This window comes from Pongo pygmaeus, chromosome 4, assembly GCF_028885625.2.
Source record: "Pongo pygmaeus isolate AG05252 chromosome 4, NHGRI_mPonPyg2-v2.0_pri, whole genome shotgun sequence".
NCBI classification, from domain to species: domain Eukaryota; kingdom Metazoa; phylum Chordata; class Mammalia; order Primates; family Hominidae; genus Pongo; species Pongo pygmaeus.
The window spans coordinates 114,956,142-114,983,622 of NC_072377.2; the positions used below are offsets into that span (position 1 = coordinate 114,956,142).

At 35.0% G+C, this 27,481-nt stretch overlaps 1 protein-coding gene across 2 annotated transcripts; it reads left to right on the top strand.

The window, feature by feature from the left end:
* Nucleotides 1-27,169, top strand: SLC25A46 (solute carrier family 25 member 46). 2 transcript variants are annotated; one of them, XM_054487751.2, is made up of 8 exons: nucleotides 1-166; nucleotides 3,970-4,012; nucleotides 5,650-5,707; nucleotides 8,190-8,267; nucleotides 10,064-10,164; nucleotides 17,329-17,385; nucleotides 18,563-18,620; nucleotides 23,232-27,169. In XM_054487751.2, the coding sequence occupies exons 1-8, from the start codon at nucleotides 157-159 to the stop codon at nucleotides 23,808-23,810; spliced, it is 984 nt and encodes a 327-aa protein (XP_054343726.1). In that variant the 5' UTR covers nucleotides 1-156; the 3' UTR covers nucleotides 23,811-27,169. The 2 variants fall into 2 exon arrangements, with proteins under 2 accessions (XP_054343726.1, XP_054343725.1); XM_054487750.2 differs by lacking the exon at nucleotides 1-166 and adding an exon at nucleotides 904-1,321.
* Nucleotides 27,170-27,481: the final 312 nt, after the last annotated feature.

The following is a 27,481-nucleotide window of genomic DNA, read 5'->3' on the forward strand; positions in this document are numbered from 1 at the left end:
GTTCGCATCTGGAAGATCGAGAACTGCACGTCAGAATTCTCTTGGAAAAGCTCTAGGAATCCTGGGCTTCCATCAAGTTGAAGGAACATAAGATGAACCCATGGAAGGCTTCCTCAGATCTGGGGAGGGAGCCTGGCCCAAGAGCCCGTGGAGCTAATGAAAACAGGTAGTAGGGGACCCTCTACAGAAGTCCTCTCAGTTATTCAATTACAGGTCCCAATTTTGAACGATATAACAGGGATTTCAATACCCTGAGTGATTTAGACACATCAGGAAAAAATACGACAGAAAACTACAGTTTCTTTACAGCCTTAGAAAAGGAAAACGCGTAATTCCTAACTCCAGGAGGGCAGTATTCGAGTACGTCGGTTTCTTTCACCCCCGACGTTCACTTCAACTTTTAAAATGCTTGCTCTGGTGGTCCACAGTACTTTCGCGTTCACTGGGCGGTACCATATCCCTCAATAGATTTCATCCAAAACCCCAAGAGCGGGAGACAAAGCTAGGTGGAACGTTATTAACCCTCCACAACTCCAACCTCTACTAGCTTCCTCGGAGCAAGCGAGGCACCAGCCCCGTGAGAAAACACTGAGATCTGGGGCGTAGCTGTGACATGGGGTATTTCTGGCCGGGATCTCACCGGGTAAGCTCCACCCGCGGGTTATCGGCTCCCTCCAAGAAGCATCTTTGACCTCCTCCCATGCAGGCCCTATTCCTACACCAGTTCTCTTTCTGGAATCTCTTTGGTACTGTGTTTCATTAATCCCACAACCATATTCCCACCTATTCCCTAACGACAACAAACTTTTAAGGTCTAGGTTACCGCCGCGTCGCCCTAGCAACCGTGCCCTTTAATGGTTGCCGGAAGAGGCTATAATCACGTGCCCCGAAGACTTCCGGGTTTCCAACGTGACTTCCGGTTGTCAGAATTTCCCCCAGACTCGGCGGCGGGCGACAGGAAGCTGTGTGGGCTTAGGTCGTGGTGGCCCGGGTGGTGGTGGGCTCCGGGCGGGCTCGCGTCATCCTGCCCCCGCTGCGATGCATCCGCGGCGCCCGGACGGATTTGATGGCTTGGGCTACCGGGGTGGTGCCCGGGACGAGCAGGGCTTTGGCGGCGCTTTCCCTGCAAGGTCCTTCAGCACCGGGTCGGACCTGGGCCACTGGGTGACGACTCCCCCAGACATCCCCGGCAGCCGCAACCTGCACTGGGGCGAGAAGAGCCCGCCCTACGGCGTGCCCACCACCTCCACCCCGTACGAAGGCCCCACGGAGGAACCCTTTTCCAGTGGCGGCGGCGGCAGTGTGCAGGGGCAGAGCAGTGGTGAGAAGCAGGGGGACGGACACAGGGATGATGGGTTAGTGGGGCCGCGGCTTGCGGCCTGCAGACCCCGGAAGCGGCGCGGAGGGTCCCGCCTCCTGTTCCTTCTCATCCTATCGCGCGCCACACCCTTTGCCCTCCTTTCGTCCTCTGCCCCACAGGCTGGCCTCCTCTTCCTCACAAACGAATTCTCCTGGATCAACTCCAAAAAGACATCTGCCTTAGCTATGGGGTGCATAGCAGGAATTTTTAGAGGTTTTGGTGTCTCAACTGATGGCCTGAGTTAAAAAGGAGATTGGATTATTTACTGTTACCTGATTCACTTTGGCAGCTCTATTTTCTTGATTTAATTAATTAATTAATTAATGTGTTTACTTGTAGTTTTGTGTTCTGAAAAGAGAAGCCTTTCAGCATACGCATACTTGGGTTCAAACTTGGTTGTGCCACTCGTAATGTGAACAACTTAACCTCTGTGAGCCCTCAGTTTTCTCATCTTTAAGATGTGTAGAAGAATCCTGTATGGGACACATAGGCTAAAAAAAAAAAGTTTCCTTCCTTTTCCTTTTTAAACACAGGAGTTTTATCTGCTTTTCAGATCCCCAGTCTAGAAAGTTTCCTTCCTATAATTTTCCTTTCTGCTTTCCTTCTGCTGACCTAAAAACTACATATAAAAGTTAGAAACACTGATAAAATTTCAAGATAGGACTTCGGAATCATGACATAATTATTCTCCATGGGATGTCAGAAAAGCTGCAACACTGCATGATGTAGATATTTTCAACATCCTTTTTTATTCATAAAATATGAATAATAGCTACCTCTTTCTATTCTCCTGGAATTGTTAGAATAATAGATTAATGGTATTATTTAATTTTAAATTTATTGTAGAAATCAGCTTTATTCTTATTTCATCGACTTTGACTTGGAAGTACAATAATATTTAACTAAGAAGAATAGACTAACGAATGTCTAGTGAGTAAATGAGGATGTGAAGGATAGATGACTTACCTAGCTAATTGTCATACAATTAGCTTTTTGACTCTTACCAGTTTAAAGTTATGCTTTGATGGTTACAATGAGGAGGAGTTCCTTGACACAAGCAGGGGTTTATTTTGCAGCCTTAACAGGTGGGTGAATGTTAATTTTGCAACAAAGATAGACACCTAAGAGACTTACACAGTAAACAAGACTAAACCTTCCTAACACCTTCCAGAAAATGTTAGTAACATTTTCTGTTACTATTTGGGGATGATCTATACATACAAAATGGGTAAGGCCGGGCGCGGTGGCTCACGCCTGTAATCCCAGTACTTTGGGAGGCCAAGGCGGGCGGATCACGAGGTCAGGAGATCGAGACCCTCCTGGCTAACACGATGAAATCCCGTCTCTACTAAAAAATAGAAAAAATTAGCCGGGCGTGGTGGCGGGCGCCTGTAGTCCCAGCTAGTCGGGAGGCTGAGGCAGGAGAATGGCGTCAACCCGGGAGGCGGAGCTTGCAGTGAGCCGACATCGCGCCACTGCATTCCAGCCTGGGCGACAGAGCGAGACTCCGTCTCAAAACAAACAAAAAAAGGTAAAATCTAAGGTAAAAGTACCGTAGGTGGGTAAAAGAAGCTTTCTATTTAGCTTATACATTTTTCTAGGGTGAACCGCGTAATTTCCCAAGAACATGCTTAGGTGGCCTTGTTCTGATTGAAAGGGAATAGTGAGGGCAATTGCTTCACTTGAAAGAAAAGAGGAGAGAAAGAATTGTAACTTGTGAATATTGTATTATAGTTAGAATTTGATGTCTGGTCCCCTGGGGTTGTAATAGTTCGCCACTATGACTTTGAGTTTAGTCAAGAAGAAAGGCTTTTCTCTTTTGACATATGCATAGGAATGTTTCTAGCTGTGAACTTTTCCAGTAACATAACAGACATACCATCTGTAGTAGCATTTAGGTATCCAGTAACCTACTCCAATTAATTAAACAGCTAGCCTCAAACTATTTAAAACTTGAAGAGATGGGGGAGAGCTGTATTTACCCATTTTGGTTATCCCTAAGTACCCTTTCAAGTTAATAATTTAGAGGTGCTTTACTTGTAGTTATTGGTTTAATAAAGTGCTCTCCGTCAGTAACAGTGAATAACTAGTTTTACAGCATAAGACGTAAAGTCGTAGGTGGAATATCAGCTGTGGCCAACCATGGAAATTTTTTTATTTGATTGGAATCAGAAGCTGAAAACTGGTAGCCCTTAGGTTCTGTCCGGATATTTGTTTCATTAGGCCAAGACAATGTGATAACAATTTTTGAAATGGTTGTCCAGGACTTTAAAATTGGAAGCTTTTATATAAAATGAGAATATCTTTTTTTGAAAAAATTACAGCTTCGAAACCCTGGGCCCACACTCTAATATGGCAACAATGAATTGGAGTGAAAGAGTAATTGTGCTTTAAAGACTCTACACCTTGCAATTTGCCACAGACCCCAGCAGAATCCTTCATTCATTTAAATTATTTCCCTGGCCCCTATCAGAATTTGACTTTGAGGTTTAAATGAACAGCAGATTAATAAAATAAATTTTTTAAAATTGTTTTGAGACTAAACCTAAATTATCAGTAATTGGTTATCAGTAATCTTATTTTTTTATTTCTATTTTTTTTTACTTTAGAACAGCTGAATAGATTTGCTGGATTTGGTATTGGACTTGCAAGGTAATGTTTTATCTAAAGATGTTTAAAGCTTTTATTTATTTAATTTAGAGTTTTTCTTTAATTTATAATATTAAATGATTATTATTTCTTCCTTTAGGTTGTTTCTTTGAAGCAGCAGCTTAAATTTTGAATAATATTTTACAGAAAAAATCATGATCATTATTTAAAATATATAATTTGATAGTTTTTCCAGTAAGGATAGACTAGTCATCCAATTTTATAAACACAAAGTAATTTTGTAATGAGTATTGTAACTGTTTTCATGGGTCTATCCAAAAAATAAAATGAAGTGTAATCTTATCTCCCATCAAAAAAAGTAATTTAGAATGGGGTTCATGAAGATCAAATGGCTCTGCTGATAAGAACTTTTTTCATAGGACATTTTCTGAAAGAAAAATTACATGGCATTTAATTATGCCATGTAATTGACGTGTCATTTCCCATATCAAACATACAGAGATCTAGTTTCATTTTATACTGTAGATATTAATATTATGTATTATATATTGTTTCCCTTACTTACCTGTTTGCATATCTGGTTTTCATTCTTTTCATGGGTCTATCCAAAGAATAAAATGAAATGTAATCTATCTGTCTCCCATCAAAAAATTAATTGTGCATGGAGGCTTGTCTCTAAACATTCTAATGCTTACAAGATATTTAGCAGCATAGCATCTAGATTTTGTTTATAATCAGCGTTTGGTGATAGCATTATTTTTTTTATATCTAACGATCATTTTAAGAAAAGCCTTTAGTCTTGATTATTGTGATCCTTAGTGAATACCATTTTCAAAAATATTGAAATTGCACAAAGCTTACACTTCATGCCATAATGATCATTATTTTAAACATTTTAACCAAGAAAAACACCTTATTTGCATAATTAAACCCGAGGATGTTAATGTCAATATAAATAAACTCTGTGTTTTCCATTCTGCTGGAGTTGTTTTTTGCTTCAATATTTATACTTAAAGCTTTGATTCATTTGATAGACTATTATTACATATAAATATATGTGCACATGTATGTATACATCACTCTGAGACCTGAAACCCACAGCTGTAATTGTTTTGTGGGGCACATTCTCAAAATAAATATTTGATACATAAATATTAGTCAATTAACATGGTCATTAAGAATCTTATAATTTAAGATTTATACTTAAATTTATACTTAAACCTTATAATTTAAGTGCATCAAAACCAAACATTTTTAGAATGGGGTTCATGACGATCAAATGGCTCTGCTGATAGGAATTTTGTTCATAGGACATTTTCTGAAAGAAATAATTTGCAGCATTAAATGCCATTTAATTGATGTGTCATTTCCCACATTAAACATACAGAGATCTAGTTTCATCTTATACTATAGACATTAATATTATGTATTATGTATTGTTCCCCTTATTTACTAGTATGAAGATCTGGTTTTCATTCTTTTCATATTGAATTTTGTTATGGGTAGAATCATTTGCAAACATTTCCAGACATTTTTAAAGATCTATTTAATTTTTTTAAGAATGGAAAACATAAAATAATGCAGGATTCTTCAGGCAAGAATAATTTCAGAAAGATACATGTTGTAAATTTAATTTATCTCTATGTAGACATACATATACATAAATTATTTTTATATAGTCTCTTTACAGAAAATGTATTGGCACATCCTTGCATTGTTCTACGCCGCCAATGTCAGGTAAATGTAATTTCTGTGATCTTTTGAAGCAATACTTCTGACCCTAATATGAAGGGCAGAACTCACATAAATAACATGAAACCAGGTAATTGTTACTTCATGTGAAATGTTCCAAACTTTTTGGTCTCAAAACCTCTTTAAAGTCTTAAAAAAAAAATTGAGGATCCTAAATAACTTTGGTTTATGTTGGTCATATCTATGATATTTACCATTTCAGAAATTAAAATTGGGAAAATTTCATTGCATCTATGTAATTCATTAAAATAATAACACCTATTAGTAAGATAATATATTTTTATGAAAGTAACTATTTTGCATTTTTGCAAATATCTTTAATACCTGACATAATAGAAGAGAGCCAGTTTCTCTCATATGCTTCTGCAGTCAATCTGTTGTATCACGTGGTTTTTGAAAGAAGCAAGGAAATTTAGTCTTGTACACATGTGTAGTTGAAAGCAGGAGAGGAGTATATTATATTCTTTTGAGATAATTGTGGGTATTCTTTGTAATTGCACCAAAACTCACTGTGTGGTGGTTTCTTAAAGGTTATTTGCAATGTGAAATCAGAAATCATTTTAGTGAACTTTTTATACTTTGTTACATTAAAAAATCCATTTAACTATACTGCATCTTGAATAGATATTTTTACTTATGCATGATTCCATGTAATTTTGCACAAGTTATTTGAAAAATATTGACCAATTGAGTTACATAGATCTTCCTGATGTTAAAACATTTGATTATAAAATATCAAAAAATCATCTTCATTAAAAATACTATTGATCTCACTAGAAAAGTCTTTTAAGTATTGTCAGCTCTTGACGATGCATATAGATTTTCCAAAATTCTGAGTTTTACTTGAAAATTCAAACTTATCATTGACATTAAATACTGTTATTTATTTTTGTTTTAATCAACAATCTCACTTTGTTTATTTTTTAAAATATGTCTGTCCCAAGAGTGAATAGGTATAGTCCGTCAATGAGTTTTTCTAAGTAAAAATGATGTTCCGTGAAAAAAGTGGCTAGTTTAGCTTGCAGTTCTATCATACAAGTGCTTTCCTCATGACAGCAATCTTACTTCCTTATGTAACACACGGGATATTAATTAGAAAGAGGATGTGTACTCAAAGGTCAAGGATTCATAAAATTAACATTTTGTTACTTCATTGTCAAGGATATTCCTATATGAAGGTTGCTTTTTTCTCCCTATGGGTAAATGAGGTGAAAAATTACTGTAAGTACGAAAATACAGTTTGATGGTGCTGCCTCAATTTGTGCTAATGAGCTGGGAGTTTTACCTACCATTGCTTTTCTACCATTAGTGAAAATGTCAAGACAGTGAAAAAAGCAAATGATATCTTAGTAATCACTAGGAAAATAATTTTGAACTTGTCAAGCCCCTGAAAGGGTAATGGGGCCCTCAGAAGTCAGTGGACCCCATCTGCAAACTCTGTTATAACCCACTTTTTTTGTTTGTTTGTTTGAGACTGAGTCTCGCTTTCTTGCCCAAACTGGAGTGCAGTGGCATGATCTCGGCTCACTGCAAACTCCGCCTCCTGGGTTCACGCCATTCTCCTGCCTCAGCCTCCCAAGTAGCTGGGACTACAGGCGCCCGCCACCACCCCTGGCTAATTTTTTGTATTTTTAGTAGACACGGGATTTCATCGTGTTAGCCAGGATGGTCTCGATCTCCTGACCTCATGATCTGCCCACCTCAGCCTCCCAAAGTGCTGGGATTACAGGCGTGAACCACTGTGCCCGTCCTGTTATAACCCACTTTCTCTGTAAAGTAATGCTTCCTATATTTGTTTGCTGTTAGAGTTCAAAACAGTATAAATCATTATAAATTAATCTCTTCATGCTTAGCACTGAAAAGTATGTATACAGAAATACCATTAAAATAGCATTGACTGTATGTGCCACAGAACAGTGTATTTCAGATATATATTTTACATTGTAGTAATATTAACATGGAGATCCAATGGATACTTTATATATAAGTAACAAATATATTATTTTTAAATGTTTTATGAAATAATACCATTAGAATGTAATACATTCTAATATTTTATTGTTTCACATAATAAATATTGTTTTGACACTCCCCCAATTGATTTCATATACCAGTCAGTTGCCATGTATAGTTTGAAAAATGCTTGCCTAAAATGAACATGAGTTGGGAGATGTAATTCAGTTGTTTAAGGCAAAACAAATATCAAATAAGACCCTCTTTATTATATAGTCTACAGTACTGTGTGTATTATGCATTGGTCTTCAGATTGTATTTATATAACCATACATACTGTACTTTTAATAGGTTATTTAAAACACTTTAAAGAGTAATTTTGCTTATGTGTAATTTATGTTGACTTTGGAATTAACTTTTATTTATACTGCAATTCCACCATATATCTTTCATGGCTCTGTTATTTCTTGGCAAAACGTTAACAGAAAGAAATAATGAAATATCTTTTTTACAGGTTAATTACCATGCTCAGCATTACCATCTCACTCCATTTACAGTCATCAATATTATGTACAGTTTCAACAAAACTCAGGTGAGAATTTTGTCTGTGGATTCTATTAAAGGTTTATATAAGTGTCATTTGGGCTTAGTAATCATTAAAGCAAGAAAAATTACTTTCAATTTGGTCAATAAAACATCTTAACTGTTGTAGTAAAACTAAAGTAGCACAATGATATGTTTTTGAATCTTTCAAAATTTAATTTAGCAAAAGTACAAATTAATTTAGCAAAACCACAAAGAGCTGTGCTAAGATGATGTCTCTGCTATCAAGAGGCTCATATTTATTCATGGAGACAAAATCTTAGAAGATTGTGCTGCAGTAAGATAAAGGCAATATTAGAAGTACAGAATGCTGTCAGAATACAAAAGACAAGTACGTTATCAAAACTGGGCTCGGGCACAGTGTATGGCTGGAAAAACTTTGGGAAAAGAAAGGCCCGAATTGTGTGCTTCTTGTTGAGAAGTCTAACTCTTCATGATGAGGATAGAGAAAAGGTTTTTAAAGTAGATGTGTGAAGGCAGAAGACAAAGAGAGATCATAATGTTTGGGAATGGATTTAATAGAGTACAATGGGAGCTTGAAGTGGGGGTTGAAGAGTAAAAGAAAGATGAAAAAGTATCCAGAGAAGTAAGCAAGATCCAGGTTCTAAAGCACCTTCTCAGAACTGCACGCTGCTAGATCTTAAAAGCTACAAGAGTACTGTTGAAGGTGTTTTAGCCATGACCAAAGTATCTTGAAGAGCTTTGGATTGTTTGGCAATATCTATTAAAATTTAAAATGTACGTGTTCTTTCACTTCCAGGAACTTATCCCACATAGATGTGCACATATATAGCAAAAATATATATACAAGGATGTCCTATGACATTGCATGTAATAGACTGGAAATGATTAAATGTCTACCACTAGCGTACCAGTGAAATAATTATGGTATATTATGGTGAAACACCTTGTAACCTTTAAAAATAAGAGGGTAGCTCTGTGTATATAATGTGGAATGATCTCCAGGATATTTTTTATGTTTCAAGATAATACTACCTGTTAAAAATAAACAAAACAAAAATATTTCTGTAACATACACACACAGATGTATATGCATGGATTATCTCGATAAATTTTAAAACTGCTGCTGAAGACTGGGATGAAAAGGAGACAGACTTTTCAACTGATACTCTATTGCTTCTTTTTAATTCTATCATGTATATCTATTAATAATATAGATAAATAATAGGAGTATTACTGATGGTATCATGCAAAGGGGCAAAACCAGAGACAGTGAAACTTGTAGTCAAATTGATATAAAGTAATAGTGTTAAGTATGGAGAAGAACATGGATTTGTAAGATACTAAGGGAGTAGAATTTGTAGAACCTGGGGACTGATTAGATAGGAAGAGTGAGAGAAAAATCTTTTCTAGATATATTGTTTGGACACTAGGATGATGAAGCTGCTATCTAGGGAAATAGAAAATACAGCAGAGAAGGAAAGAATTGGTGTGGTATGAGTGAGTATGATTGGGTTAAGTTGTGGATATGTAAGTTTCAAGTTACCTTGTGTCATCCACAGGACAGGACTAGTAGGAGTTGAATATTAGGGATATTTAATAAATTAGTTAATCATTAGGGGTTTTAATTAATAGGAATGTTCTTCTTGGCCTAAGCATAACTTTAAAATGATATAAAATTAATTTAATTATAGGTCTCTACTAATATTTCTATTAGAATAATGTTTTATTGGAAAATATCTATACAATATCAAGTTTTATTAAGATCTTTTATGTTTCAGATGTAGGTATTAACAGAAATAACATGAATTTTGTTCAATTTAGGGACCTAGAGCCCTGTGGAAAGGAATGGGAAGTACATTTATTGTCCAGGGAGTCACACTTGGAGCAGAAGGCATAATTAGTGAATTTACACCTTTGCCAAGGTACCTTTTTTAGCATTTCTTCAGTATTAGTTTCATGTGGTGATTTGTTTTTAGATGCAGGCGGTACATGTGCAGGCTTGTTACATGGGTATATTGTGTGATGCTGAAGTTTGGACTTCCTCTCATCCAACAATTCTCAATTGTGTAAACATCATACCCAATAGGTAGCTTTCAACCCTTGTCCCCATCCCTCCCCTATTATATTGCTTTAATAATAAATAAAAAATACCTTGAATCTGAAAACTTGTCTGAAGTAACTAAAAGAAAAAACAAAGAATAAAATTAATTGTATATTATTAAATTAGTATGTGATAAAGAAAATGTGTCTTGGCTTAGTATCTATTGAGATGTATCTTTCAGCTCCTACTGCTATGTGCCAGCAACTGCCAGCTGAGGAACAAATGTGTTTAAGTATTCATTTAATGAAGGAGACACATGTAAGCAAGAAGAGGTAACATGTCCAATGTCATGGGGTTGGACAGTCTAGGTAATAAAAGAAGTGTCTTATGTTTGGAATATTGGGTATGTATGAAATGGAATATTAGGAAAAGAAGCTGAGGTGCTACATTACAATACGATTGTGCCTTTGTAAGTTTATTCTCTATGGGGTTGGAATATGTTTCTTTTTTTAATATATAGATGTTCTGATCAAGATATATTCAAATGGCAGTGTAAAATAAATGGAGTAGTATAGACAGATTTATGGAGATCTATTGTAATAATCTAGGCGAGGCTGGGAAGGTTCTGAACTGTGGAACAGAACAGAAAGGGATGAGCTGGCTAGACATTTCTGAAGTATAGTTGATGGTCATTATGTTAGCTTGGTAATTGGAGATAGGAGAGAATGAGTTGTCAGTAGTGACTGAGATTTCTAGATTGGAAAATGTTAACCAAGATGGAGAATTCAAGAAGAAGAAAAAGTTGGAGTGGGGAAGAAGATAAAGAATTTATCTTTCAATAAATGAAGTTTGAGATTCTTGCAAGACATCGAGGGAGGGGGACATGTCTAATATTTGGTTGGAACCATGGATCAGAGTTAAAAAAAAAAAAATGAAAATTGAAACAGAGGCAGAGCTTTGGGTATTGTGGCATAAAAGTAGCAGTTGAAGCTTAGGATAGATGAAATCACCTAAGGAGAAAGCATAGATTAAATGAATAAAATGGACCAAGGACAGAATCCTAGGCATACATGTGTGCCGTGTGTGTGTGGGAGCGGTGGAAGCGGGGGTAGTTGGGGGAGATAATGAGAGAAATTAGAGAGGTCCTCAGAACAAATTGGAAATAGCATAAGATGTAGGACAATCATGTTCTAGAAACCAAAAATGGGAGAATTAGAATTGTAGATACATTTGAGAGAGAGGGTAGAGAAATTAGGGAAATTTGCTTTTGGGTCTCTCTTTTCTCTGTGAAGCAGGATACAGGGTTATTTGGTAAAAAAAAGATAAGCATTAGGGTTGTAGTAGAAAAGCATGAGAGGAATGATACACATTTGGGACAGTCACAATGATGGGTAACAAAGGAATCTTACAAAGAGTATATGAAAGGAATGTTAATAGGTAATACTGGAAATTAGAAATTTTTAAGGTGCTATTTGGCATTACTCTGATTTTCTATATCAGCACTATATTTTTGTATATCATCCCATCGATAATGTTAGAGGCTTTGGAATGGTTTGTTAATCCAAATTTATTCTCTGGCAGGGTGAATTTTTTGGATTGTTAAAGAAGTGAGATAGTTGAAGGCATAGCTACTAGTGTAACGCATATGCCCAATGTTGGGATTTAGTCCTTATAGGGAAGGAAATGAAAGCAAGAGAAACTGATATTAAGCTTTTTTCCAATGTGATTGCTTTTGAAGGACCTCGTAGTCTTGAAGTGCCTTAAATAAAGCTTTGTTAAAAGGTTTGAAACAAAACAAAGATGAGAAAGGTCAGCAACATTTGGGCAGCTCAGAGTTTCTTGTTTTATTCTTTAAAAATCTGTATTTCTTTGTTTGGCTAACTATTCACTTTATTGCTTTTATATCACTAGATAAGATCCCAAGTTAGTACTTATAGTCAAATATTCTTGAAATTCTGTAACAAACAATTCTTTAAAAAGTAACAAAATGCAGGAAATTCCATTTGGTCGAGTGAAAAAAATTCAATGCAGTTGTTCCTCATATCTGTGGGGGACTGATTCCAGGACCCCCAGTGGATACCAAAATCCAGAGATGCTTAAGTCCGTTTTATAAAATGGTGTTGTATTTGCATACAACCTGTACACAACCTCCTGTATACTTTAAATCATTTCTTGATTCCTTGTAATACCAAATACAATGTAAATGCTATGTAAATAGTTGTTATTCTATATTGTTTAGGGAATAATGACAAGAAAAAAAAAACTCTGTACACATTCAGTACAGATGCAACTATCCCTTTTTTAAATAAATATTGTAAATCCATAGTTGCCTGAATCCATGTATGTGGAACCCATGGATATGGAGGGTTGACTATATTTGCAACCAGAACACTATTGGTTCAGGTCCTGGCTGTTCCACTTTTTATTTCTGGGACCTTAGGCAAGTAATGTTGCCTCTCTAAAGCAGAGATGAAGGGATAACATTAATTTCAGGCTACAGGGAAGAAAAAAGAAAAATAGGAATGGGGAGGCATAGGACTTTATAAAATTTTATCATCTAACTTTCTTAGTAGACACACGTCAAGTGAGTGGGAATATATTTTCATCATTTTGAATCTTTCTAAAGAAGACAAAATAGTAACCTCTATTGCATTGTTCTACTTGGATAATTTTGGTGATAAGCCCCACTCATTAATTCATTCATTTATTTGGCAAACATTTCCTGAGTACTTACTATGTGCCAGGTTCTGTGCTAAAAACCGGGTTTACAATGAGGAAAATAAACAAAAGGTAACTGTTGCCAGGAAGCTCAGAATCTAATAAAAGTACATTCACTAAGAACAATAATTCCATTAATGAATAATTGCAAATTGAAATTTGTTTTCTGAAGCAAAAGAATATAGTTCTATGAAAGTATTAAAGGGCTAGAAACAGTGTCCCTAGTAACATGACACTTAAGGTAGATCAGAGTGGTAATTAGGAGGTACATACCAGTTTGTATAAAAATGCTGTTGCACTGGGGAGCATAGAGAATTCAGGTGTAACTGAGAGAAAGCTCACATGGCTGGAGCTCTGGCCAAGGGTAAGGGTACAGAGCAGGTGGGAGCCAGAACATGTGTGGCCCTGTAGGCCATTTTAAGAATATTGAAGAGGTTCTGTAAGGTCAGTGACATCAGGTTTGTTTTGAAACGGTCATTGTAACTGTAGATGAAAAGGTTGCATGAGGACCGAAGTGAATAAAAAGAGACATCTTAGTATTCTATTACCATAATAAAAGTGAGAAAAGATAGTGGCTAAGATCAGGGTGGTATCTTTTGAGATAGAGGTAAGTGGACAGTTTTGAAATATACTTAGGTCAAACTGAGGGAATTTGGTGATGCTTTAGGAATGGTAGATGAAAGAGAAGGCAGTATCAAGAATGACTTCTTGTATTTGGGCTTGTGTAACTAGTTGTCAAATGAAGCTGTTTTTTTGAAGTATAGTGTGAATATCTTTTAAAAAATTATTTATTCTTCTTTGGGCAAATTTGACCTTTCCTATTAATGGGAAGAAGGCAGAGTTTGTTTCTGTATCCTATTAATGGGAAGAAGAAGGAGCAAACAAGGTCACAAAACATTAACTAAAAGCAGTTCACAGAAGCTACTACATGAGGAGGATGAGCTCTGAGGTCTCCTAGCCTGGGGTTTTTTAATTGCATAACATTTACTAGGTAGAACAGGGGAGATAGTATAGATTTGCCAATATTTAGGGGTTTTTTATACAGTTTATGATCAAATCAGAGAGAAAAACAGCAGATCGCTAGTGTTCATTGTCAGCAAATTTATAATTTCTCAGTAGTATTACTTTTTAACAAATTATATATTACCCAGGATCATCATGTGTGATCTCTTTACCTACTGCTAAACCCTTCCCTGTCCTCTCTCCCAGCTGCAGTGAGTTAAACCATGTGTCGTTCTATCCCCACAGTACCCTTTACTTAATTTACGTGTGGCTTTTTTCATACAGTTAACGTGAGGTAGGAGTTCCTGTAACCAAGGCTACCTGTGTGGTTCAGTCTCTCACAAAACCCATTTGGTTCAACTCCAACTTAGCTTTGACTCATCACACATCTGTGGTTATACCACTGTAAACATCTTGTAGTCTTCCTCCAACAGTTCCCTCTGAATTTGCTTATTTTAAACACATGTTATTTTAAACACAATGAAATCTTCCTCAAATTCAATAGATTTCCTTTCTGATTAACAGTTCCTGAGTAGGGAACACTGAAAGAGTTTAAGTAGAAAAGAAAGATTTTAAGTTGGACTTTAGTACAAGTGCATTTTCAGGTCTTTTATCATATCCAGATGGAGTTGTCTGTAGGCACATGATATGGGGCTGGCATATAATGAATTCCTAACTGAATGTAAATTAATTCGGGAGATTTTGAAGCTCTAACCCTAGATATGAGGGTCCCTAGGGAAGAAGGATACACTATGGTAGAAGAATAGAGCCTGAAGCTTAGGAACTCTAACAAGGGGTGGCTGGGTTAAGAAAGGTGATCCTGAAAAGGAGTCAGGAGAGACCAGAAGGCAGGATAAAAACCAACAGAATGGGCTAGTGGAGCACAGGGGCAAAGAGTGCTTCAAGGAGAGAAGAGGCTCTGATGGCTGCTGAAATGTCAAATAAGGTAGAGACTTAAAAATGTCCATCAGATTTAATGACATGGAGATTATTGGAGACTTTGGCAAGAGCTGTTTTTGTTCGAAACCAATTTGAAGTGGGTTCAGAGGTGAGTGGGAAAGCACAGACGTGGAAACAGAAAGTTTAGAAGGTTGGCTCTGACTAAGATTGATGAAGAGAGGTAACTGGAAGATGAGGGGTTTAGGGTAGGTTGGGGGAAGTTATTTTATTTTGTTTTTTTAATTAGGATAGTTATTTGACCATTGGAAAATTAAAGACTGCTGAGACAGAGTTATTTTAGAATTTTATTGCTTTTTTTGTGTTGATTATGCATACGAGTATGTGTTTTGATCTGTTAAATGAAAAACTAGACTGTTTTGAGAAAAGCAAGGTACTCAAATAAATTTTATTAATTTTTTCGCTCATTAGGGAGGGCATTTTTTGTTTGGAAATAGTTAATTTAGATATATTTACATGTTTGGTATTTGATAATGAATTATAAAAAGGTTTAGTGACTGAAGCTTTTAAGTATGCTTATTTAAATTTCTAGAGCTGTAAGTAAATTTTACCCATTTTATAAAGTAGTAGAGAAACAGGTACAAGGAAGAGTCCCAAAAGCATTTTTTTTAAATACTTGGTTTTAAGTCTCCTTTTATCTTAATGATCTTAAGAATTGGCAGTAGTCATCAAAGGGGAGGTAACTCAGAATTGACATTGTATTTAAAGGGGAGGCTACCCAGTCCTTAGTGTTTACCACAGTTTTATACTTAAAATTGGTGTCGTCATAAACTGTGGTAATACTTTCTGAGGCCATGAGTATTAGCTGTGCCCAGATGATTTACAAAGCATGTTACGTATTTTGTTTTATAATCATAAAGTAACTTTCAGTAAGATAGGAGGCCTAATCTATTTTTTATATTTTTTGACTTAATCATTGAATAATATGATTTCAGCTACATTGTGTTGTTCAGGCCAAATAAATATCCTAATAGTAATTTAATCAAGAGTTTGGCCCAGAAGGTGCTCTAAGGTCTTAGAAATCAGGGGTAGTTGCTGTATTGTCTGAAAGTCTCTGATGTGTGTACTCCTTTATATGCTGTTGTTTTTCAAATTCAGTCATTGGAAATAGAAAATGTTTTTCTAGATTCCTGCTGTAGCCATGATGGAATGAGTACCAATTCCATCAGAGGAACTGGTGGTAGCAAGTCTTATCTTTATTTTGCACTTCCCTTTCTGTTTTTCTTTTTCTCTTTTTCTTTTTACTTTTCTTCTATCTCCCCTGCCTTTTCATTTTTTTCTTCTTATTTACTTTCTTTTTTTTTTTTTTTTTTTTTTTACTGTCTATAATCTTGACTCTTTTTGGACTTTTCTCTTGATAGAACTTACTCCCTTTTTTTCCCTTTGGTTCTATTTCATTTCAGCTTGCCTCCCTCCCTCCCTTCCTTCTTTCTTTCTTTTTTTTTTTTCTTTCTTCCTTTTTTTCTTTCTTCTCTTGTTTTCCAAAGGTAACCAAACTAGCAGACAGAATGCATACAATCCTAGACCTTGGTTCCAGACCTGGCATTTTTGCCTGTTTCCTTTGAACATTTCCCTGTGATCTTTTTGACCCTGATTTTTCTCATCAGTAAGACAAGTGTGACAATATCTGCTCTGCTTATCTCATAAGATTCTTCTTTGTATCAAATAAGATGAGAGACAGTACAGGCAGAGTACCAGGGTTTAGAACACAGTTCCACACTAACTGATTACTTGGCTTTGGATAAGTTATTAATCCCCTCTGATCCTATCTCCTCATCTATGAAATGGAGAAAATAGGGTTATTATGAAGATTAGAAATAGTTCATGCAAAGCACTTTGCATAGTCATGGCATTTAGTAGGTGCTCACAAAGATAATAGAATATAATGGTCACAAAATTGTGTAATTGTACTAAGTAAAGATAATTCAGAAATTAGGTACTACATAAACGTAATGTGTCAGCCTGCATTAGAATTACTTAACTTTTTAAAAAAATTCTCATTCTTATATACTTTGTAAAGCCTTTTTTAATCCTGTTCTTTGTTTCCATATCTATTCTCTTTCTTTTAACCAATCATCTTAATTTTCTTCCTTTAATTTCTCATGTTTACTTTCGTAATCAGTTGTGCCTCTTGCTTCTCTGCCAGCCCCTTCTATCAGCACTTACGAAAACACCTTGTATTTTTTTCTCTCAAACCATCACAGTTGTTTACACTGTGTTCTAGAAAAGAAAATGTTCACCATTAGAATATATTTCTCCTACAGATTAAAAAAAATTAGAGTTGATTGCTGTTTTGAAAATTGTGCTAATTCCAGATGTTTTAAATAACATGGCTTTTGTTTAATTTAAGTTTATTTTTATGTTTTAGGGAGGTTTTACATAAATGGAGTCCTAAACAAATAGGAGAACACCTTCTACTGAAATCGTAAGTATCAAAAAATGGCATTTTTATTGGACATTTTCACTAATTTTTATAGTATTAGAACTGGAAACAAATCTTATTAAATAACTGTAGAGAAGGAAATTAGAGCAGTGAAATGTTGGTGGGACTATAACTTCAAAGGACAAAGTAACACAGAGTTTAGGAATAAATCCTGAAATATATATTATCTTTAAAATAAATCTTACTAATTTGAAAGGCTGGAATCACAGACTAATTTTGTGTGTATATTCTTAGGAAGTTAGCATAGGTCTTCAATTTATTTAACCCAGATTTTCAAAGAAAGTATAACTATTTTATTGTTAATCAGAGATGCAGATATATTTGTATGGTGATGAACAAACCCAAAAAACCTTAGTGACATTGAAATGTAGTCCTAAAGGCACTTAGTGATTTTACAACGGTAACCATTTTTGTAGATTAGAATTTTATTCTTCACTTTTTAATTTTTTTTTTGAAGATTGTGAATTGGAAATCCCCCAGCTTGCTGGCTCCCTCAGTGGGACATTCCAGCACATTATTACTTAGTGATGTTCCATTCACCTTGAAAACCACTACTTGCCAGGACCTGGCCCATAAGGGTTAGGTAAGTCCCACCTTGATATTATTTTGAATAACTATATTTTGCAGGCTTGCAAAGTTGTAATATTACTATGTCTAAATATTGGTGATAGGAAACAACTTTGCAAAGCTGTATAATGTTGTTTTTTTAATAATAAAAGGGACTTCACTCACCATTGAAGACTGGCCTAACTCTGCTGGATGGGAAATCTGGGAATTGATATAAGAGGATAGTAACAGAAAAGTTTACTTGCTCAAATATCACTAAAAAGGCAAACTATGGAATGGATCCCTCATCCTCAATTTTAAGTTTTAGATTTATAGGCTGCATTAGGTATGTGTAGGTAGATGTCCAATCTATTTTCTTTGCAGGCTGTCCTTGTTTTATCATTTGATTTTTTCATCTCTGTTGAATAAAGCATCCTATGTTACAGATTTCTGAAGTTAATATTTTTAGGCTATAGGTATTAATAGTTGAAAACCTTAAAAAGATTATTCTAGCTTGACTATAAATTATGTTGACATATTTAAGCAAATATTAAAAAGTTTACTATAAGCATCTTGTTTCAGTATACTGATAAATTTGTTTTAATTTCTATAGCCTAACTTACGTGGTGGCAATGCCTTTTTATTCAGCAAGTCTGATTGAAACAGTGCAGGTGAGCTTTTTTTTTACTGTCATTTTTTTTTATTTAAGAATAGTTTTTTGACTATTCAGTATATTGTAGATATCTAACATTTTAGCAGAAAATTTTAAGACTATGTCTTAAAATATTTATTTTATAAATATCACAGTTATATCACACGTTGCTTGTCTGTATATTTCCATTGCAATCTTAAGTCACACTTCTAGTTTTAATTATTTTTGTCCTTTCCATAGGCAACTATACTCTTCATTTAGACATCTCAGAACACAGCCTATAACTTGCTCTGAAAACAAAGAATCTATAAACTTTTTAAGGCCCTTACATACAACTCAAATGGTTATGGCTTATCATTGGACAGTAAATTAATAATTACCTGAGAATAAACATGATGGATAATCATCCGAACAGGAAGCAGATTGTCCCCACAAGTAGTTTCCTGACAGGATTCTTTTAAAATATGCCTTTAAGTAATATTTGATACTATTGGGTGTGGTAAATACTACAAAGCTGGAGCAATTTTCTGCTAGCACTTTAAATTCTGTTTGCTTGTGTTACTATTCCTAACCACATGGTGGCGCTTCAAGTACATGTAATTAAATGTCTTACCCTCCTTCTTACACTTAAAACTGTAAGATGAAGGTAGTTTTTACTTCACCTGTATACAAAATCCATCTATTTGTACACCTGTCTTCTATTTCCACATCAGATCCTCTAGCATATTCTTTTCTCTAGTATATGTGAGTGCCCTCTCTGTAAAAACTCCCACTGGATCAGCCTTTGCTCTTCTAATTACTCTTTTCTACCTTCTTTCTTTTCTGGCTGTATCATTCATCTTTGATTTATGATTATTATTATTATTATTTCTGTTAGAACTTCAGTTAACTGAAGTTAATGTCTTGTGACCCAAATAATACTTTCCCTTCCCCTTGCATTTGGCATTGTGTTAAATAAATGATCAATTTTTGTATGGTGCTATAGAATTTACAGAGTTGTCACTTGTATGAGATAGCCTCATTTTAAAGATAAGGGGAAAATGTCAGGAAGGTAATTATTTAAGGAAAAACAACTAAGCAGAATGATTTATTGGGGAAAACAATTTTTAGCTTGAGACAGACCCATTATCACATTTCTCTGCTTAAATTAGACCTGGGACTTTAGACAGATTTCTTAACCTTTATAATTTTCTTATCCATAAATTGTGAATAGTATTTTAATAACTGAAGTGTAACATTGAATGAGTTATTTATATAAGTGCCTGGCTCACTATGCGATAGGGTTTTTTGTGTGTATGTGTTTTTTTAACCCAGTATTTACTCCTTGTTTTCTGCTTCAAGTTCCACCTGCTAACTCCTTTTGATTTCTTTAATCTGCTTTACTAGGACTCTTTTTTTCTTTAGATTTCTCTCCTGAACATCTTTTTTCAATAATGCCTTTGCCCTCTCTTCTCTTATACCTTAAGGCTCAATCCTTGACTCTGTTTTTTATCCTATACTCATTATTCTGAAAGAGCTAATTTATTCACAGGAATCATTAGCTCTAATCTTAGGTGAGTTAAATCTTCAAACTCAACTTATAAAAACAATCTCATCTATCCCTCTAAAAATTAGCTTCCTTTAGAACCTCTTCTCCCTAGCAATATATTAATGATACTATTGTTATCTTCACACTAAAGATTCAAAACTTTAGTTTTTGTTTTAGGAAAGTTTTTTATTTTTACATTTCTTTCATCCTTCATAATTACCCAGTCATCACGAACTTTGTAGTTATGTATTTCTTCATTAAGAATCCTTGAGGCCTAGGTGGGCGGATCATGAGGTCAGGAGTTCAAGACCAGCCTGGCCAACATAGTGAAATCCCATCTCTACTAAAAATACAAAAATTAGCTGGGCGTGGTGGACGCCTGTTGTCCCAGCTAGTCAGGAGGCTGAGGTGGAAGAATCTCTTGAACCCGGGAGGCAGAGGTTGCGGTGAGCTGAGATCACGCCACTGTATCCAGCCTCGGTGACAGAGTAAGACTCTGTCTTTAAAAAAAAAAAAAAAAAAAAAAAAATTCCTTGTACTAGTCCCCGCATTTTAAAAGTCAATACTCATACAAGATTGTTTTCAAGTTGTAATACTTATATATATCCTTTTACTGATTAAGGATTCATATTGACTCATATTCCCTAAAATCAACTTCAGACTTCTTGTTATAGTTTTAAATCAAGGTTTTAATTGCATCACTTTACCTTTCAGATTATCTTCCTTAACTGCTAAACTTTTAAAAAAAATTTTATCAATTATTTATTGAGTACTTGCCTGTATCAGGTACTGTTATAGACCCTGGGGATACAACAGCAAACAAAACCAAAATGCTCTGCTCTCATAGCACTTATATTCTTATGGGGAAAGTAGACATAAACAACTAAATAAAAGGTATATTTCGTGGTGATTAATTGCTAAAGAAAGCAAAAATAAAGCAAGGAAGGCAAATAGGATGTGTAATGGGTAGGGAGGGGCATTTAATTTTTTTTTTTTTTTTAATTATACTTCAGGTTTTATGGTACACGTGCACAATGTGCAGGTTAGTTACATATGTATACATGTGCCATGCTGGTGCGCTGCACCCACCAACTCGTCATCCAGCATTAGGTATATCTCCCAATGCTATCCCTCCCCGCTCCCCCCACCCCACAACAGTCCCCATTTAATATTTTTTTAAGAAGATAAGTAAAGGTCTCACTGAGAAGGTGACATTTATGTAAAGATCAACATGGATATTTGGGAGAATATTCTAAGTAGAGGGAAGGCAAGTGCAAACGCCCTTACATGGGACTGTGTCATGTGTGTTGTATCATACATGCTTGGGAAGTAGGAAGGATGCCGATATGGTTGATGCTAACTAAGCGCAAAATAAGCAAATGTTGAATTTTATTTAGAGGGAAAGCAGGTGCAAAAACTCTTAAGTGGGACTGTGTCATGTGTGTTGTATCATACATGCTTAAGAAGTAGAAAGGAAGCTGTCATGATTGGTGCTAAGTAAGCAAGGAGGAATACAGGAGATGAGGCCTGAGTAGTAAGTGGAGACCAGATTACATAGGACATTGTAAATCATTGTAATAATTGGGCTTTTGTTTGAGAAGGATGGAAAGTCTTTGATAGGTTTGAGCAGAACAGTGGTGTGATCTGACATACATCATTATTAGGATCTCTTTGACTGTTGCATTAAAAATAAACTGGAGTGGGAAGGAGGTCGGAGTCAGAAGTGGGAAGATGGATTAGAAGGCTAGGCAAGCTCATTGTCGTCTCATAGTTTTAAATATCATCTATTTACTAAAGACTCCCACATTTATAATACAATGCTCCTCCACTTACAATGTGATTACATCCCAATAAACCTGTCATAAATTTGAAAAATCATAAGCTGAGACATTGTAAGTTGGAAACCGTCTGTAGGTCCATTGTGTACCTTTTTCTGTAATTTCTATTGTGAACTCCATTTGAAGTTAATTTACTTAACATTTCTGAACTCTTGATCTTCACCAAATTGCTACTCTGGCAATTTTTCAACTCAGTAGAAGGCAATGCTATTCCCCCAGTTCCTCTGGACAACAACTTTGGGGTTATCCTTGACCCTTCTCTTGCATACCCCAAATGCAATTCACCAGTAATTCCCATAGACTTTGATTTTAGGATAAAAGCACAATTGAACCACTTTACTTCTGTTGCCACCTTCTAGTCCAAGCCACCATCATCTCTTCGTTACTGGAATCATTCCAGTGACTTTTGAACCGGTTTCTCAACTGATCTTGTCCTCCTTTGCACAACAGCCAGTATTCTTTTAAAATATAAATTATGTCATGTCCGTCTTCTGCTTAAAATCAACCATTTATTTCCCATCTGACTAGAAGCCAAAGTCTACAGATTAGTCTATAAGGCATGATATAGCTCCTGGCTACCTTATACATTTCATCTGCTACTTTTCTGCAGTCATTGCTGCAGCCAAAGTGCCTTTTAGCAAGTTCTTTTCTATCTATCTATACCTCGGTAATCCGTACCAAACTTTCTTGTTCATATCCCCAAAATTCTACAAAAGCAGACATTGCAGGTGATCATAAGACTAACATTTATTGAGTGACTCCTGAGTGCCAAGCCTTTTTTCATTTAATATTCACAACAACCCTGTGCATAAAAAGTAGACAGTGCTCATTTCCATTTTTATAGAATGGGAAACTGTGCTTAGGAGAAGTTAAGTAACTTGACAATGGTTACGTAGCCAGTAAGTAATGGAGGCAGGATTTAAACATGTTTAAGAACTATAAGCACTATATTGTCTCCTTAAGCATTATATAGTTATTGCCTTTCCACATGAGTTCTAAGAAGTTTCTTGAGATGTATCCACCTACGCATCTCCCCAGTCTCCCTACCCCAATAAGATTAGCTCCCAACTTCACTGCTAGCAATTTTATGAGATTTCATTTGAAAAAAAATCTGATGCCTAGGTAACAGTTAAAGTCTGCAAATCATGGATGTTTCCCTCTTCAGTCACTATGTTAGGATTTAAAAGGAACCTAGAAAGAGTCCTTTTTCTGTGGCAAAATAAGCAAATGTTAAGTTTTACTTATTTCATCATTTTTATTTCAGAGTGAGATAATTCGAGATAATACTGGCATTTTGGAATGTGTTAAAGAAGGAATTGGGAGAGTGATAGGCATGGGAGTGCCTCATAGCAAACGACTTCTTCCGCTTCTTTCCTTGATCTTCCCTACAGTGCTTCATGGAGTTCTTCATTACATCATCAGCTCACTTATTCAGAAGTTTGTCCTACTAATTCTAAAGAGAAAGACTTACAATAGCCACCTAGCTGAGAGCACTAGCCCTGTGCAGAGTATGTTGGATGCTTATTTTCCAGAACTTATTGCTAACTTTGCTGCCAGTCTTTGTTCTGACATTATACTTTACCCACTGGAAACAGTTTTGCACCGCCTTCACATTCAAGGAACACGCACAATAATTGACAATACAGACCTTGGCTATGAAGTGCTTCCAATTAATACACAGTATGAGGGAATGAGAGACTGTATCAATACCATAAAGCAGGAGGAAGGAGTGTTTGGTTTTTATAAAGGGTTTGGTGCTCTTATAATACAGTACACATTGCATGCAGCTGTTTTACAGATTACCAAAATTATTTACTCTACACTTCTTCAAAATAACATTTGAGATTTAGGTTCCTTCACTGAGTAGTCTGGAAGATATAATCTGGATAATTTGCTATGAAGTTATGAGGGATAAAAGTGAAATACTGGGGAAGAAAATGGATTGGAAAGTAAAATTGGTACTAAAGTTCATACTGATTATCTTGACTTTGTTTTTTAAGGCATAGGTATATATTTTGGATCAAAATTCTTCCAAATTTGGAAACTCAATAAAAATAACACTTATTAAATTCTAATTAGTGTAGCACTCATGCTGAAGTAAACATGATCCTAGGCAGAAGCAAAATTTTATTATAAAATCTAAAACAAAACTTTATAGAGTTGAATCTATTCCATCTGACTTAAATATTTGCCAAACGTTTATTTTACCTCCTAGATTGATGTTGGTATAGTATCGTTAATACAGTGTAGTATATTAATGTCCTTAATACAATCAGGAGGTTTTTACCTTTAAGCAAATAAATTATGTCATTATTGAAAAAGACTTAAGGGATGATTAGATTTGGCAATCTGTAAGCAGGAGTCTAAAGGTTTTAAATTGCATTGTCCCTGTATAACTATCTTAATGGCTATATATATGTATTTTATAAAGCCATTTATGTATACACATGTAACTTGGAATTTCCTTCATCCCTACACATTTTCTACACTTACATCACCTTATTGCATAAAACAAAGTCATGCGCTTTCTGCTAGAACATCAAAATATCAAAAGCCAAGGTACCCAAAAGATGCAAGTCAGAGACAACATCCTTGTCCATATCCAAACCCAGTGTTTCAGTGCTAGCAACTTAATTTGTCATACATTTATAGAGTTTGGTTTGCTTTGCTAGTTGTGTGAATCATCGGGTTGTTTTGAGAGCCACTGTTAAGAGAGAACATAAAATAATCATGACAATTACTACTGTTTCCACATTTACAAATTGTGTACTTAAATGAACCTCATTTCCCTTTTATTTCTGAATGGCTTGTCTGAGAGGAAACAAAATTAAAATTCATCTGGGAACTTGTGCCTCTTGTCTACTATATAGTCACCACTAAATAATGGCTTCCGTTTTTATTTTCTTTCAGTTTTTGCTTTAAATTTTGTTTTCCAAAATAGTTGTACGTGGAGGGAAAAGCAATTATTCTTATCACCTTTTATTTAAACTTCTTTAGATGAATACTGAAGAAAAATCCAAACCTTAAAGGAAATGTGCCCTTGTATTTTACGGGTGAGGGGAAAAAGTGCATTTCAACATATAATAAGCAAAAAAATTACTAATCAGTTTAATAAAAACATTTTGTCTATTCCTAAATGTAATTTGGTGGGTTAAGCACTTTGTTTAGTAAAATGATATGTGTCTGCTCTATCATTAGACATTTTAAAGTTTCATTTCTTCACATGAATAATCACAGTTGTATCACGAACCATTTAGCGCTCTGAAGCACAGTGACTTTGCACTGATATTGTCCAACCAAGAATGCATACGAATAGAAATTCATTTTACTTGCTAAATGTCACAGAAATGGTTACTTTTTGCAAATAGTAGTGTTGGAACAAAAAAGTGATATCCAAAAAGTGTAAAAACAGTAATAAGTAGCAAATCTCTCCTGTGTGTGTGTAGTTACTGAAACACCTACATTTTCCATATTTAAATTCCACCAAAAGGGGGAAAATAAAATTAAACACCACTGATCACATTTTATATTTTATGGTGACTATTTTAGATTAAGGTTTACTTTGTCCAACCAATAGCATTTAAATTGTTTTTGATTAGGATAGTTTCAGATAAGAGTAAACCAGAAAATTTCAAGTTTGAAAAATTTCTAGAAAAGAATCTGAGTAGAATCAAGTATTTACTAGTGAAAATCTGTAGGATCCTTTATTTAGCTAAAAATTAAATATTTCAGGATATTTGTTGGAAGTTAGCATGAAAATAGTTACATAAATTCATTTTATTGTAGAATAATTATAAGACCGATAGGCTGAACCACACACAAATCAGGTTGATCTTGTTTTCCTTTTTGGAGAAAGAGAATACAAATTAACATTAAAATTGAAATGTAGAAAGTAAAATATGAATAATTTTTTACAACCACTCCAAATTAGTTGAAACAAAATCTTGAACAGTCACGCACTTAAATTTAAACTAGCCAAATATGTTGCACTGAATTTTGAAAAGAATGAGTGAGATAACTGTAAGATACACCCGTTCCCTTTTTAAAATTGTTATTTGTCTTTAACATGGGTGCCAGATCAAATATCCATGGGCCATACTTCTTAAGATGATAACAGCTCAAAATAATATTTTTTAATTCAGTAGAACTAATAGCATTATGAAAAAGATTCTATTAAATGTTCCACAGGCCCACTGGTCCTCTTATATAAGCCAAATTTTGGCCATGGAGCTTGTGATACACTTGCCTTACATTATAGGGTTTCTTAATTTGAGTCAAGTATACTGAAAGCAATTAAAAACTGGTAAATATTAATTTACTATGTAAAGTGAACTTATGAATTAACTTACTAAATACATATATGTAGACCTTCCCGAAATGCCATTCTCAATTTTATTTTATGGGCTTTAAAAAAAATTATCTGGGTTAATAAGGTTATCTATTAAAGCCCCCAGAATCTCAGCACTAGATGTTATAAATATGAAATAGTAAAAACAAGGTCACTTGAAAATGGGTATTTGATACCTTAGCTGGTGTTTTCAGAAACATACAGAACTGGAGAGGTGAGAACTTGCTTACTTTTGCAGATATACCTGACTACTCACAACTGTCTTTTTAGCAGCGGCTTTGTTAAAACTGCACAAAGCATTCACTTTATTGATTGAGTACAAATGCTTTAGTGTTTCTACCTAAGTATTCGTACATCTGTTCAGGAAATGAAAAAAAAAAATGCTGCTTTATATTAGTTTTATCAACTGAGGTTGTGGAGGATGTTTGTCCACTGATCTTTTGAAACAGAAAAGAATACTTTGTCAGCTTCTAATAAGATAGCCAGGTTTGAATTATTTGCAAAATTTATATAAGCAAATAAAATCTCTTGGTAACAATTCATATTGCACTAGAATTTGAATGATACTGTTGTTGGCATTTCTGTTTCTCTTTCAAGTAGTTGTAAATAGTCTTTTTCTCATATAAACTGAATGCCTAATGTCTTACTCTTGAGTCATTTAGTATCATTGATATGGTACCATGTTGTATAGCAGAGTAACAAAATCATGATTTGACAATGAAATTTACATAATGCCTCACCTAGAGATGTTTTGTCTGTATGACTTTCTTTTTTTTAAAGTTTGTCTTACTGTTACTTTAAATGTTTTGGTTAAATTGTGTAATATGAAAAGTTCAATAAAATGTTGAAATAAAGTCATTGTTTTTCTCCTACTGATGTGAGAGAACTATTCAGGCTGGTGGTTAAAGATGAAGTATATTTTTTTAGGTAGAAATGAAGATCAACAAAATATATGAAGTTAAACTTTTTGCTCACTATTTTTAAAAATCTCTATAGCCTCCTCACCACATCCCTATGACATTTTTGGAGTTGTGCTGTTTGATTAAGAATAAAATAGATACAGAGAGGAGGTGATTTGTCCTGCATTTCACAACTAGGAGAGTAACAACAGAAAAATGACAAATAGGCAGCTCCAGACTCCCATCCCTCCATGGAAAGAGAAGAAA

Coding starts and splice junctions, on each gene's coding strand:
- SLC25A46 (XM_054487750.2), top strand. CDS start 1,039: ATGCATCCGCGGCGCCCGGACGGATTTGATGGCTTGGGCTACCGGGGT. Junction 8,268..10,063: donor ACAGTTTCAACAAAACTCAG/GTGAGAATTTTG, acceptor TGTTCAATTTAG/GGACCTAGAGCCCTGTGGAA. Junction 18,621..23,231: donor GTCTGATTGAAACAGTGCAG/GTGAGCTTTTTT, acceptor TTTTTATTTCAG/AGTGAGATAATTCGAGATAA.